At 43.7% G+C, this 12,717-nt stretch overlaps 1 protein-coding gene across 1 annotated transcript; it reads left to right on the top strand.

Annotated features, from left to right (window-relative positions):
* The first annotated feature begins 7,943 nt into the window (after positions 1-7,943).
* Positions 7,944-12,036, top strand: PVRIG (PVR related immunoglobulin domain containing). Its single transcript, XM_033923354.1, has 5 exons — positions 7,944-7,998; positions 8,694-9,050; positions 9,448-9,568; positions 9,663-9,708; positions 11,520-12,036. The coding sequence occupies exons 1-5, from the start codon at positions 7,944-7,946 to the stop codon at positions 11,763-11,765; spliced, it is 825 nt and encodes a 274-aa protein (XP_033779245.1). The 3' UTR covers positions 11,766-12,036.
* The last annotated feature ends 681 nt before the right edge of the window (positions 12,037-12,717 follow it).

The raw sequence follows: 12,717 nt of genomic DNA, 5'->3' as shown, positions 1-12,717 counted from the left end.
CCATGAGCCAAAGAATTAGCAACCTGGTGACATTTCAGACAAATAGCCGTAGGAGCACATCCGAAATAAAAAGCCCGCTGCTGAGAGACATATCCCCGATGTAAAACCCGAAAGTGACATTCCTGGAGCTCGGCGCTCTGCACCACCCGAGGTATCCGGCGCACCAGAGGAGCCAAGGACGCCACCCGCGGGCGACATCCCAGGTCCCGGGCCCAAGACGTCAAAAGCCGCTGATAATCCCGCCGTGGCTGCAAAGCCACCAATCTACGATGAAATTGAGAGATAGAAAGCCAATCCCACTGAGCATCGAAGAAAAAGTCGCGTAAAGTGATAGCAAAAGACTGGGTCAATGAGTCCCTGGGCAAGGAGGCTGCATAATGCGAGAGCTGCATATAAGCAAACTGATCCGTCGCACCCAAAGACCAGGACGCCTGGAGAGTCTTCATGTCATTCTTTAAGGAGAGAGGAAAGAATCAGAGTATGAATGGCCACAACCACTGACCCGCAAGCTTTGCTTTGAAGAATGCTGGTGTAGAAGGACCGAGGTTGAAATAGACACTAAAGAATGACAGTCTCTGGTATCCAGAGCAGATATTGTGATGTCATAATGCCTCATTCCACCAGTGCCTAAGAGCCAATCACATCAGTGATGTCACAATGGCTCACATAAGAATGAGAGTATGAATGGCCACAACCACTGACCCGCAAGCTTTGCTCTGAAGAATGCTGGTGTAGAAGGACCGAGGTTGAAATAGACACTAGAAAATGACACGGGATTATTTCCCGCGGTTATCCGCAGGGACGGGAACGGTGATGAATTTTGTCACCGTGTCATTCTCTAATCAGGCGCTTTAGCCTAGAACTTTCAACTAGAGAATGACACGGGAACAAATTTTTCCCCCTCCCTGCAGGAACTCAATTTCCCCGTCCCCCATGAGTTTTATTGCAGTCCCTGCCCGTCCCTGCCCCATTCCTGTAAGCTCTGCCTTAACCGCACAAGACTTGAACACTTTTTTTTTTTTTTAAGTGTTTTGAGGCTTGTGCAGATGAGGGCTGAGCTTGCAGGAATGGGGCAGGGACAGGATGAGAAAATGAGTTCCCGCGGGGACGGAAAAAAATTTGTCCCCGCGTCATTCTCTACGTTCAACCTTTCGTCGTCCTTCAGTTAAGCACCTGGGCTCTTCTTCCTCCCTCTAAAATTTGGGATAATTGCTTTCAACAATCATATTCATCCTGATGTTCCCCCTCCCCCCCCATAGAATGGTCCTGCAAAAAAAAGGTGTAATTGGACATCATACATTTAAATATTCACACGTGCCTAGTTTGCAGACTTGTTAAGCCAGCCCTGGGACATCTTTTATTGGTTTTTCTCTCTTTGGGAAATGTACTACGATTCATAAATACATTTTTATGTTATATTATATCCTGTTATTTGTGCTCAGGTTGAAAGGCTTTCTCCAATTGTATGAAAAAGCATGTCTATGCAGCACAGAAATAAAATGTCATTTTCTTTTTTTTTTTTTTTTTTTTGTGTTCAATAAATTTTATTGATTTTAATACAAATAACAAAGGAAAAGGAAAATCACAAAAAACAGAGAAAGATAACATTAAAGATATACAAATAATCACCTGTGGCTAGCCATATGTAAAGATGGACAAAAATCAACAGTTTCTGCTCAAAGACATAATATACACACAATAATGAATAGGCATTATGTAAGTAAAATCAGGCAAGAGGAATAATACATCACAAATATAGTGCTATGCAAAATGGTAATAAAATATCTCAATGTAAAAGAAAAAGAGAAATATCATAAGTCCAAGATAGGATCCCAAATATCATGGAATCTATTAATGGATCCAAACTTTTCAGCATAAATGCGTTCATATTTCACAATAATAGACACACGTGACCACCATGACATGTATGAAGCAGAGGATAAATTTTTCCAATTAGACAATATCTCTTTCAATGCAATTAAAAATAGCGCTCTCAGGAGGATTCTATTGTAATCAGAGATAGGTAATAAAGAATTCTTATCTCCTATAATGACAATGGCATAAGTTAGAGGATGGGTGATGCCTAACGCATGAGAAATCGTCTTCCACACTGAAGACCAAAATATTGATAAATGGGGACAATCAAACAACATGTGTTGTAATGATCCTTCATTCACAAGGCAAAAAATGTCATTTTCTTAATGCCTCAGCATATATTTCTCTACAAGGAAATGTAGAATGTCTCTAGTTTGGATAACATCATCTTTAAGAACTTGAAAGAAAAAAGATTATACAAAACCAATTAGTGGATTCTAGATGAATGGTTAAAACCTTTCAGGAATTGAGATGCTTTATTTTGAACCTAAAAGTCATTTCATTATTGTGTGCAAATGAGGCATTTTATTGAATCTGTATTCACAGACTCCAACGGATTCAAAATGCCGCAGCCGAGCTTAGCTTTGCAAAAAGTAAATACGATCACGTCTCACCGCTCCTTCTCAAGCTTCACTGGCTTCCGATAATTCCCAGAGTCCATTTCAAATGCATCTGCCTAACTTTCAAGATCGTCCACGGCATCCTCCCCCCATTAATTCCGCTTTCTTGGAACTCCTCAAATCCTAATACCACCAGACCCGCCCAAAAACTGAAGCTATCCTTCCCCTCACTAAAAGGCATTTCCCTCCCAGGAACACTAGGAACCTCCCTCCACTTCAGACTCACCGAGCTCTGGAACAACCTTACCTCCCCCCTTCGCAACCTGAGTGCTCTCCAACCCTTCCGTAAACATCTGAAAACCTGGTTATTCTCAAAAATCTAACACTTCCCTCCTCTTTGACATCCTAACCCGCTAACGTCCTTCTTCCCTCTGATCCTCTTCTAACCCTCTCCTTGTAGTTCCTTTCTCTTTACAATTCCTGTAAACCGTGCCGAGCTCCACAACCCTGGAGATGGTGCGGTATATAAACCTAAGGTTTAGTTTAGTTTAGTTTAGTGTATGAGCTCTGATATCTTTCTATTTTCCGCAGTACAGTAATTTATTTCTGTTTCTCGTTCTACAGAACGAGACTTCTTGGCTTCTCAGTTTAGTTTGTGTCTGCATAGGTGTTTTTTGGGGTGGTTGTTTTTTTTTAATTTGTGGTCTCTTACTCTATTGGCTGAAAGTCTGTCTGAGTGAGCGAGAGATGAGATTTGGCTGTCCCTGCGGTTTGTGCGTAGGGAGTTATAGCAGTTCTTTTCACAATAAATGATTGCAGGATGTAGTGTTTACGATGCTGCCTTTTCATAGGCAGGCAGGGTTGTTACTCTGGTTATTTTGACAGCTAGAGCCGTATGGCATGCCAAGTTTGCTGAACAAGTGGGAATGTGTTGGGTTTTTTTTTTTTTTTTTGGGGGGGGGGGTTACACTAGATATACAGGTCTGAATTGTGCTGGTTATACCCTTATCAACAAATAATGCCTTCAAGCACAACTGACAACTCATTTCAAAGTAGCCTGCAATTTGAAATAATCATAAGTTGCCTCCGCTGAGGCAGACCAGAGGTCCATCTTGCCCAGCGGTCCGCTCCCGCGGCCGCCATCAGGCCCATTTCCTGAGCAGTGGTCCCTGACTATCCCTATGACCTACCTCTACTCCTATCTGTACCCCTCAATCACTTTGTCCTCTAGGAACCTATCCAAACCTTCTTTGAAGCCCTGTAACGTGCTCCGGCCTATCACAGCCTCCGGAAGCGCGTTCCATGTATCCACCACCCTCTGGGTGAAAAAGAACTTCCTGGCGTTTGTTCTAAACCTGTCCCCTTTTAATTTTTCCGAGTGCCCCCTTGTACTTGTGGTTCCCCATAATCTGAAAAATCTGTCCCTGTCTACCTTTTCTATACCCTTCATTTTTTTTTGCGCTTACCAAATATTTTTTGCCAGAAATGTTGCTGCCTTTCTTGCAGTCCTGTGCAAATAATTACTGTTTCCTGGTGGATTTTGGTGGATCCCTTCACAAGATTCTCTGCTATTTATCACTTTTATAGCGCTGAAAGCTGTAAGCAGCGCTATACATTTTGACATTTAATAGATGGTCCCTGCTCAGTAGAGCTTACAATCTAACTTGGATGGACAGACAGACATGACATATAGGGCTGGGGATGCGGAACCCAAGGTGAGAGGAGTTAGGAGTTGAAGGCAGTCTCGAAGAGGTGGGCTTTCGACTGGGCCTTGAACGCTGCCAGAGACGGAGCCCGGCGTAGGGATTCAGGAGCTTCATGAGGGTCTAAACATCCTTTACATATACAACAGGATTGAGGTAAGACTGCAAGATTTCACCACAACTTCCCTCCAGTGCCAACTGCCAGACAAATTGTGAAATAATATAAAACTCTGAAAAAATCCCATTGAGAACCCATAGCATACCTACCATATCATAACAGCACTGCCAGGGTATGGGTAAGGTTAATGCATTTGATATACACTTCCCCCTCTGAATTCACGAATTCCGTATCTACGGATTTGGTTATTCGCGATTTTTGACCCAAAAAATAAATTTAAATTTTTTAGCCCTGTAAGCCCTCCTCCCCTTAAGCCTTACCTGGTGGTCTAGTGGGTTTTCGGGACAGGAGCGATCTTCCCATGCTCCTGCCCCGTGCAGATCGCTCACAGGAAATGGCTTGAGAGGCTACGGGAGCTCAAGGCAGCCATTTCCTGTGAGCGATCTGCACGGGGCAGGAGCATGGGAAGATCGCTCCTGCCCCGTAAACCCGCTAGACCATCAGGAAAGGCTTGGGGGGGGGGGGGGGGGCTTACAGGGCTAAAAATAGCCGGAGGAAGCTGGGGATAAGGACAGAACCGGCCCGAATATTATTCGCAGTTTTTCCATATTTGCAGGCCGGCTCTGCCCCTAACCCCTGCAAATACGGAGGGGGAAGTGTACTGCCTTTCTAAGGTACATTACATACATTTTTGTATCTGGAGCAATAGAGGGTTAAGTGATTTGCCCAGGGTCATAGGGAGAAGCAGTGGACCCAGCCCTACCTATGAACAGGCAGCACAATAATAGAAACATAGAAGTATGACTGCAGATAAAGGCCAAATGGCCCATCCAGTCTCTCATCCGCATCCACTATCTCCTCCTCTCCCTATTGGCTAAAGCTCTTAACATTTGCATCTCCTCTTCCTATAGGCTAAGGCTCTTTACACCTGCATTGTGAGGTCATAGAGCTTTATGGTTATAGAAACATTGCAACATGATGGCAGATAAAGGCCAAACGGCCCATTCAGTCTGCCCATCCGCAGCATCCACTATCTCCTCCTCTCCCTATTGGCTAAGGCTCTTAACATTTGCATCGCCTCTTCCTATAGGCTAAGGCTCTTTACACCTGCATTGTGAGGTCATAGAACTTTATGGTTATAGATACATGATGGCAGATAAAGGCCAAATGGCCCATCCAGTCTGCCCATCCGCAGCATCCACTATCTCCTCTTCTCCCTATAGGCTAAGGGGCTCATAATCAAAACTGAAATTCATCTAAAAATCCATCCAAGTCAGCACTTGGACGATCTAAAAGACAGGTTATCCAAGTGTGGCAACAAGAGCAACGGTGCAAAGCTCTGGCATTTTTTAAAAAATTTGATCTAACCTGCACTCCTCTAGGTTGAAGCAATGTGCAACATTTCTTCTGGTTTCAGTTCCAGTGTATGGGGTGCACCAGAAGTGAAATCTTCATACGTGCTACTTGCTGCTGTGACCTGGGAAAGCAGTGCAGCTTGAATCAAATTAGAGAAAAATGCCAGTGTTTTGCATCACTGTTGCTCCTACCACTAGGTTTTCCTTCTGCCACTGTGCCTCCTGCTTCAGCTGCCAGTGGGTTGCATCAGCCCTGGGCATTGAAGAGGCCTGAGCCCCACTCCAGCCCTTCCTCTCCTCATGGATGCACCATAAGGTCCATCATGCCCAGTATCCTATTTCCAATAGTGGCCAACCCAGGTCACAGGTACCTGGCAGAAACCCAAAGAGTAGCAACATTCCAGAGCTGAGATTGTGATGTCATAATGCCTCATTCCACCAATGCCTAAGAGCCAACCTGATCAGTGCAGTCACAATGGCTTGATTGTCCTATACTTGGCTCACATAAGAGCTACCATACTGGAACAGACCGATGGTCCATCAAGCCCAGTATCCTGTTTCCACCAATGGCCAAGCCAGGTCTCAAGTACCTAGCTAGATCCCAAGTAGTAAAACAGAGTTTATACTGCTTATCCAAGGAATAAGCAGTGGATTTCCCCAAGTCATCTCAATAATGGCCAATGGACTTTTCTTTTAGGAAATTATCCAAATCTTTTTTTAAACCCTGCTAAGCTAACTGATTCCACCACATTGTCTGCCAACAAATTCAGCTTGACCCTTGCAGAGTTTGTGGTGCTGTTACTGAGGTGATGTAAGAATATGAATATTCTCTCTTTTGTAAGATGACCAGCAAGGTGAAATGTAACTCTGTTTGCGCTCATTGCTTGCAGAACTGGAAGTGCAGGATCTCTACTGAGGTCCTGCCCCATTTTCTAGTGTTTGGGTTTAGTGACAGGCCCCAGACTTTACTCCCAAAGAAGAGGACTGGCTGAATGATGCTACTGAGTCATTTGTTCTGTGAGAAAGAAACAGAGATGCTGATGTTATTTGCATATCATGAAATGCTGAATATAATTAACCTGCAATACAACTGGCACAACTTCCCCTCCAGCTCTGCACAACCTTTTTTCTCCCGTCTCCTTTTCCCTATGGTTCTCTGCAGCCTCCCCCTGCTCCTCTCTTCTTCCTGGTTCTAAACACCTTCTCCCTTCTCTTCTTTAGAAGTGGAAAGCATATCCTCCTTCTCTATTTTCTTTATCTCTTTACCCCCCTCCCTTCTCTGCCGTCTAGCCCTGCACAGCCTCTTTCTCTCATAGGAACATAAGAATTGTCATACTGGGACAGACCAAAGGTCCATAAAGTCCAGTATCCTCTTTCCAACAGTGCCAACCCAGGTCCAAAGTACCTGGCAAGATCCCAAAGAATAAAACAGATTTTATACTGCATATGCTAGGAATAAGCAGTGGATTTCCCCAAACCATCTCTATAATGACCTATGAACTTTTCTTTTAGGAAATTATCCAAATCTTTTTTAAACCCCGCTAAGCTAACTGATTTTACATTCTCCGGCAATGAATTCCAGAGTTTAATTTCACGTTGTGTGAATAAATATTTTTTCAGGTTTGTTTTAAATATACTACTTAGTAGCTTCATCGCATTCCCTCTGGTCCTAGTATTTTTGGAGAGAGCAAACAAGTGATTCACATCTACCCTTTCCACTCTACTCAGTATTTTATAGACCTCTATCATATCTAGCATAACACCCTGAGCCACCATCTCTTCTCCTTCTTTTCTTCCTCTTTCCACTCTCACAGTCTTTTCTTCCCCTTCTCATTGCCTCCCTCCCCCTCTCTGCCCAGCCCTTCCTTCCCATTTCTTTCCCTTCCTTTCTACTCTCCCACATGTTCCTCCCCATTTTCCTCTCTCCCTACTCCCCCTCTCTGCACAGCCCTTCCTTCCTCATCTCTCCCCCCTCTGTCCCATCTCTGCAAATCTCTCCCCTCCCTCTCATCTCTCCACAGCCTGTTCTTCCCCATCACTTCCTCTTTCTGAACAGCCTTTTTCTCCCTTACTCCCCCTCCACTCTCTTTCTCCCTCCCTCCCATCTCTGCATTACCTCTCCACCTCTCTTCCTTTGGGTTCGTCATGCCTTGCTTATGCTCTTTGTGGGCTCTCCGCTTCCTGCATGTTGTTGATATTGAGAGAACAGAAATTAGAGGCAAGGAGGTGCACGGGACACTAGTTTGCCTCTCTGTCTCACAAGACTCCTTTTCTTCGAGATGCTCTGTCTGTAGCTCTTCTCCATGTGTTTCTCAGTGTGGAAGCTGCAGCCATGCCCCGGGAGGTTGTCCTGTTGGGGTCCCTGGTGTTGACCTGCTTCGGAACAGGTGAGACTGGATTTGAAATGAATTACTCCGTTTCCAAATGTGAATTCAGGGCAAGGTTTGTGTGCTGTAGTTATACCCTCGCATCAGAGGGCTTAAGAAGCTGAGTTACTAAAGAACCTATGTTAGTTTGAGTTACATACATACATCTTAATTCTACAACATTGTGTATATACTGTATTTACCCTCACTGTGCACCCAATGTACAAAACATCCATAATTCTTAATTGGCGCTAAGGAGTAATAATTGGTTTAAATTTACACGTAACCGCAGTAAGCTATTATTCTTGAAAGTCAGTGCAAAGGGGGATATATTTATTTTTTGTATTTATATACCACTTATAGCCTAAGTGGTTCACATTCAGACACTCAAGTATTTTTCCCTATCTGTCACAGTGGGTTCACACTCTACCTAAAGTACCTAATGTAAGTGACTTACCCAGGATCACAAGGAGCGGTGTGGGATTTGAACCCACAACTTCATGGTGCTGCGGCTGTAGCTTTAACCAGTGCATCATACACTCCCTATATGTGTTTTGGGGCATGTGGAGCTCTCCAGCTGTAAAGGGTGGGTGTGAGATGCCGCAGGGCGGACGGAAAGTCTGCATGTGTCTCTGAACTCCATCTTGGGCTTCTGTAGCAATGAGGTGTCAGTTTGTGGTCTCTTTCTCTTATAAGATCCCCTATTTTTGTTCCAGGAATAATTAGCCCAAAAGTTCATATATGGACTGAGAAGCCCCAACAGCCGGAGGATCCTCTGAAGGTCAGTTGCTCCTTCTCCAGGCACAATGAACACCTCGTGCAGGTGAACTGGAGAAGACAAGAGGGGAACGAGACTCCCATCAACATAGCTGTGTTCAATCCTAACATGGGGATTTCCAGACATCCTGACTACAAAGAGATTGTCCTACTTTACAACGAGTCAGACAATAATATCTCCATTTTTCTGACAAAGGGAAACATGAAAGAAAAGAACAGTACTTACTGCTGCAAATTTATCACCTTCCCAGATGGCAACCTGGAGTCATGTATCGAAATTCCCGTCACTGCTCCAGGTAAGTCTCCAGACCCAGGAAGGAAATAGGTGTCCTTTCTTCCTTAAATAAATCTCAAGGATCCTGGAGGTGTGTGCCTGGGTCTGCTTCCTTTCTTAGGAGAGTCTTGCTATCTCTCACTCCTCAACTAAGCCTTTGAGACCCCCTAGAGTGGTATGGGGGGGAAGGGTTCATCCTTCCCCACATTAATGTATGGATCTTGCCTGTTTTTGTCCTTCCCCAGGTAAATCTTTTAATCCTAAAAGGATCTGTCTGAGTCTTTCTCCTTTTATGAGCAGGTCTTTGAACCCTGAGGGATGTGTTTTTATCTCCCCTTTTCACTGAGTAGATCTCTGGACCCTGGTAGAATGTTAATAGGTCTCCCTCTGAGGATTACAATTTCTCGCTCTTCTTACAGAAGTTCCCGTCAGCAGTAGATGGACTCTGAGGATGGATATTTTAGGGACATTACTGGTTGGGATTTTCCTTCTGCTGGGGATTACCATTCTTCTTTTTAAGATCTTGAAGAAGAGAGTCAGGTAGGAAGCAATGGGTCTTCACTCAGCCAGTGATGGTGTGATGGATGATACTCCATTAATAGGCCAACTCACTGTCTGTATTATTTCTCTCTAGGAAGTACCCGCAACAAGGAAACCTTCATGAAACTACTGAATGCCAGGTAAGTAAGTTTAATGAAGAATTGTCCGTGTAATGGTTAAGGATATAGATTTCCAGCTCATATGTGATCAGACTAGGGCCAGTGCAAGAATGTTGGGTGCTCTAGGGAAGCCTTCAGCCTTACATACCTCAATTAATTTTCAGGTCCCTTGGCTACTGGTTCCCCCTTTCAAGAATTTGATCAACTTTTCTCCTGTTTGTTTAGCTTAATTATGTAAAGCTGCCATTTGGGTTTATTATGGTATCCAGTTTGGTATTAGAACATCCAGCTCAGTTCTCTTTATATTGGACAATGATTAGGATACAGTTATGAAACCCTTTGGAATATCAATTGCAGACTATCCCTAATGAAACATGACCCATGTTGGGTCTCCTAGAAACTCACAAACCCAGAAATATGATGGCAGATACAGGCTAAATGGCCCATCCAGTCTGCCCATCTGCAGCATCCACTATCTCCTCCTCTCCCTAAGAGATCCCACGTGTCTGTCCCATACTTTCTTGAAATTCAGACACAGTCTTTGTCTCCACCACCTCTACCAGGAGACTATTTCACGCATCTACCACCTTTTCTGTAAAAAAAAGTATTTCCTTAGATTACCTTTTAACCTTTTAACCTCACCCTCTCACTCTGGAGTTTCCTTTTAATTTAAAGAGACCCGCCTCTTGTGTATTTACGCCACATAGGTATTTAAACGTCTCTATCGTATCTCCCTTCTCCCGCCTTTCCTCCAAAGTATCCATTTTGAGATCTTTAAATCTGTCCCCATACGCCTTATGACGAAGACCACCCACCGTTTTAGTAGCCGTCTTCTGCACCAACTCCATCCTGTTTATATCTTTTCGAAGGTGCGGCCTCCAGAAGTGTACACAACTTTCCAATTCCCGAGGCTCTGGTGCTTTCTTTTTGTGGTATTCTTCAGTCCACCACTGAGTCTCTCTTCTTTGTTTGGTTAAACTCTACACTCATCATCACCCTACAATAATTTTCTAAAAATGCATAATAAAAAGCATAAAAATGCTTTTCCTTATTATGACCGGGATAGCCATGCAAATGGTTACTCGCCTTAGTTTAACTTTTTTGGTGGGCGAATATATGCCTGTGTTATAAGTATGAAAAGATAAACGCTGACATGCTGGGGCACAATAAGATATTTAAGTTAGTTTTGGGTCCATTGACATCTTTTGTGGATTCATTATAGTTGTATTTTACTTTATTTTCCGTTGTTTTAGCACACACACCACCAGGGGAGGGTGGGTGGGGGTATCTCTTTTGATTGGTTTTGTTCCCCGATGAAAAAATTGGAAGGCAGAGGGAGTTTTATTTTTCTGTATTATTATTGATTGATTATAAGTGCTTATTTTGATTATTATGATATGTATGTATATTGTTTTGCACTTTTGTTAGGACAGGGTTGAGAACCACTGGGCTAATAGATAAGGTAGGACTTTAAGATTGCTGGAAGAAATATAACCATTGTTCAAGCCTGACCACGTATTTTCAGAGGACCATAACCGTCTAGTATGATTGGGCATAGTCAGGGATGAATCTATAAAGAATTTATAGAATAGTGAGGTGGTGTATCCTAGTGTGATTCCAAGATACCAAAATTGATTGCTATATTCGGACCCGATTTTAACTGACTTGCGAGCAGTAACTCTGAAAAGCACAGATCTGTCCAGCTAACACCTAAACGACTTGAACACATTTTTTTGTCTCTCAATCCCTCTAAGTTACAGTCTTCCAGTGTTGTTCCGACCAGCTGTTGCCTTGTCACACGTATATGACCAGATTAATTTTCATGTTTCCAGCGCACAGAGATGACAGTGGAGACACCGCAGACCCAGGGGAGCACCTTATCCTCTTTGCACATGAATAACCTCAACGGATTCGGCAATATTTTCCGGTATAAGTTTGGCTTAGGAAGTGGAACAGGAACCTTCATGCCCCAACCTCCTTCAGACTTTGTGAGCATGGAGAACTGGCTTTATTACGAGGGAGCAACGCCGGCCAGGACAAATGTGAAAACTATCAAAGAACAGCAGCCAGGGACATGAGAAACTTCAGGGATCAGCTGGGAAAAGGAGAAAAATCCGGGGACAGCAACCAAGAAAGAGAAAACATCCAGAAGCAGGAGTAGAGGAAATGAGATGCAGCCTGGAGAGGTAGCAGGAAAGAGAGAGAGAGAGGAGTGGCTGGGAAAGAAAAAATTTTTTAGAGGCTCAGCATCTGAGAATTTAATGGATATTGGGGAGAAGCTTCTGCCCACACACGCACATGACTACACATATGCTCCGGTGGCTTTCAACAAATCTGAAACCTTAAAACACGCCACGAAGGTAAGGGGGAGGGAGGGCGATAGATAGATTTGAGTGGGTAGGTAGGAAGGAGGGAGGGGGCCGCGTGCGATCAGTGACCGCACACGTTCCCTCCCTCAACCGCGGAGACAAGGCCATTCACTGCTCCCCGAGGCGGTGGATGGCCTTGTCCCCGCACCTGCAGTGAGCACCTTCCCCCCCTCCACCGTTTTGGCGGTTATCCACGGCTACTCGTAGCTAGCCGCAGGTAACATCCGCCGTGTCATTCTCTATGTCTATCCTCAATATTAGCTGTTCCTATGTAGAACAAAATAAAGTACTATTAAGGTTTATCTCTTTTAAGGTTTGTTTTTATGTAAAGCTTTGCTAGCATTTTTTTTAGCTATGAGTTTTAAGATCTTTTTGTATGTCTATTTAATGATGTTTTAAGATTATGTATGTATGCCTTGTTAACCGTTTAGTTGTAAACGGTATAGACATTTTTAAAATAAATAAACTACTATCTTTTTCTAAAGAGTAGATTTACTTGCAATAAGAGACAGGCGTCTCATAATCGTGGGTGGGCGGCTTTCTGAATAACAGTTATGGTGGGCACTCTTGTAATGAGAGATGATTTTCTTTCATCAGCAGTTTTTCAAAGCCACTGCATTGCATGGCTGCGCTTGCCTTTAGACCACAATGGTAATGTTTT

The sequence above is a fragment of the Geotrypetes seraphini genome, chromosome 16 (genome assembly GCF_902459505.1).
Source record: "Geotrypetes seraphini chromosome 16, aGeoSer1.1, whole genome shotgun sequence".
Taxonomy (NCBI): Eukaryota; Metazoa; Chordata; class Amphibia; order Gymnophiona; family Dermophiidae; genus Geotrypetes; species Geotrypetes seraphini.
Note: the sequence above shows the minus strand (reverse complement) of the source record. Positions and strands in the feature narration are given on the sequence as shown.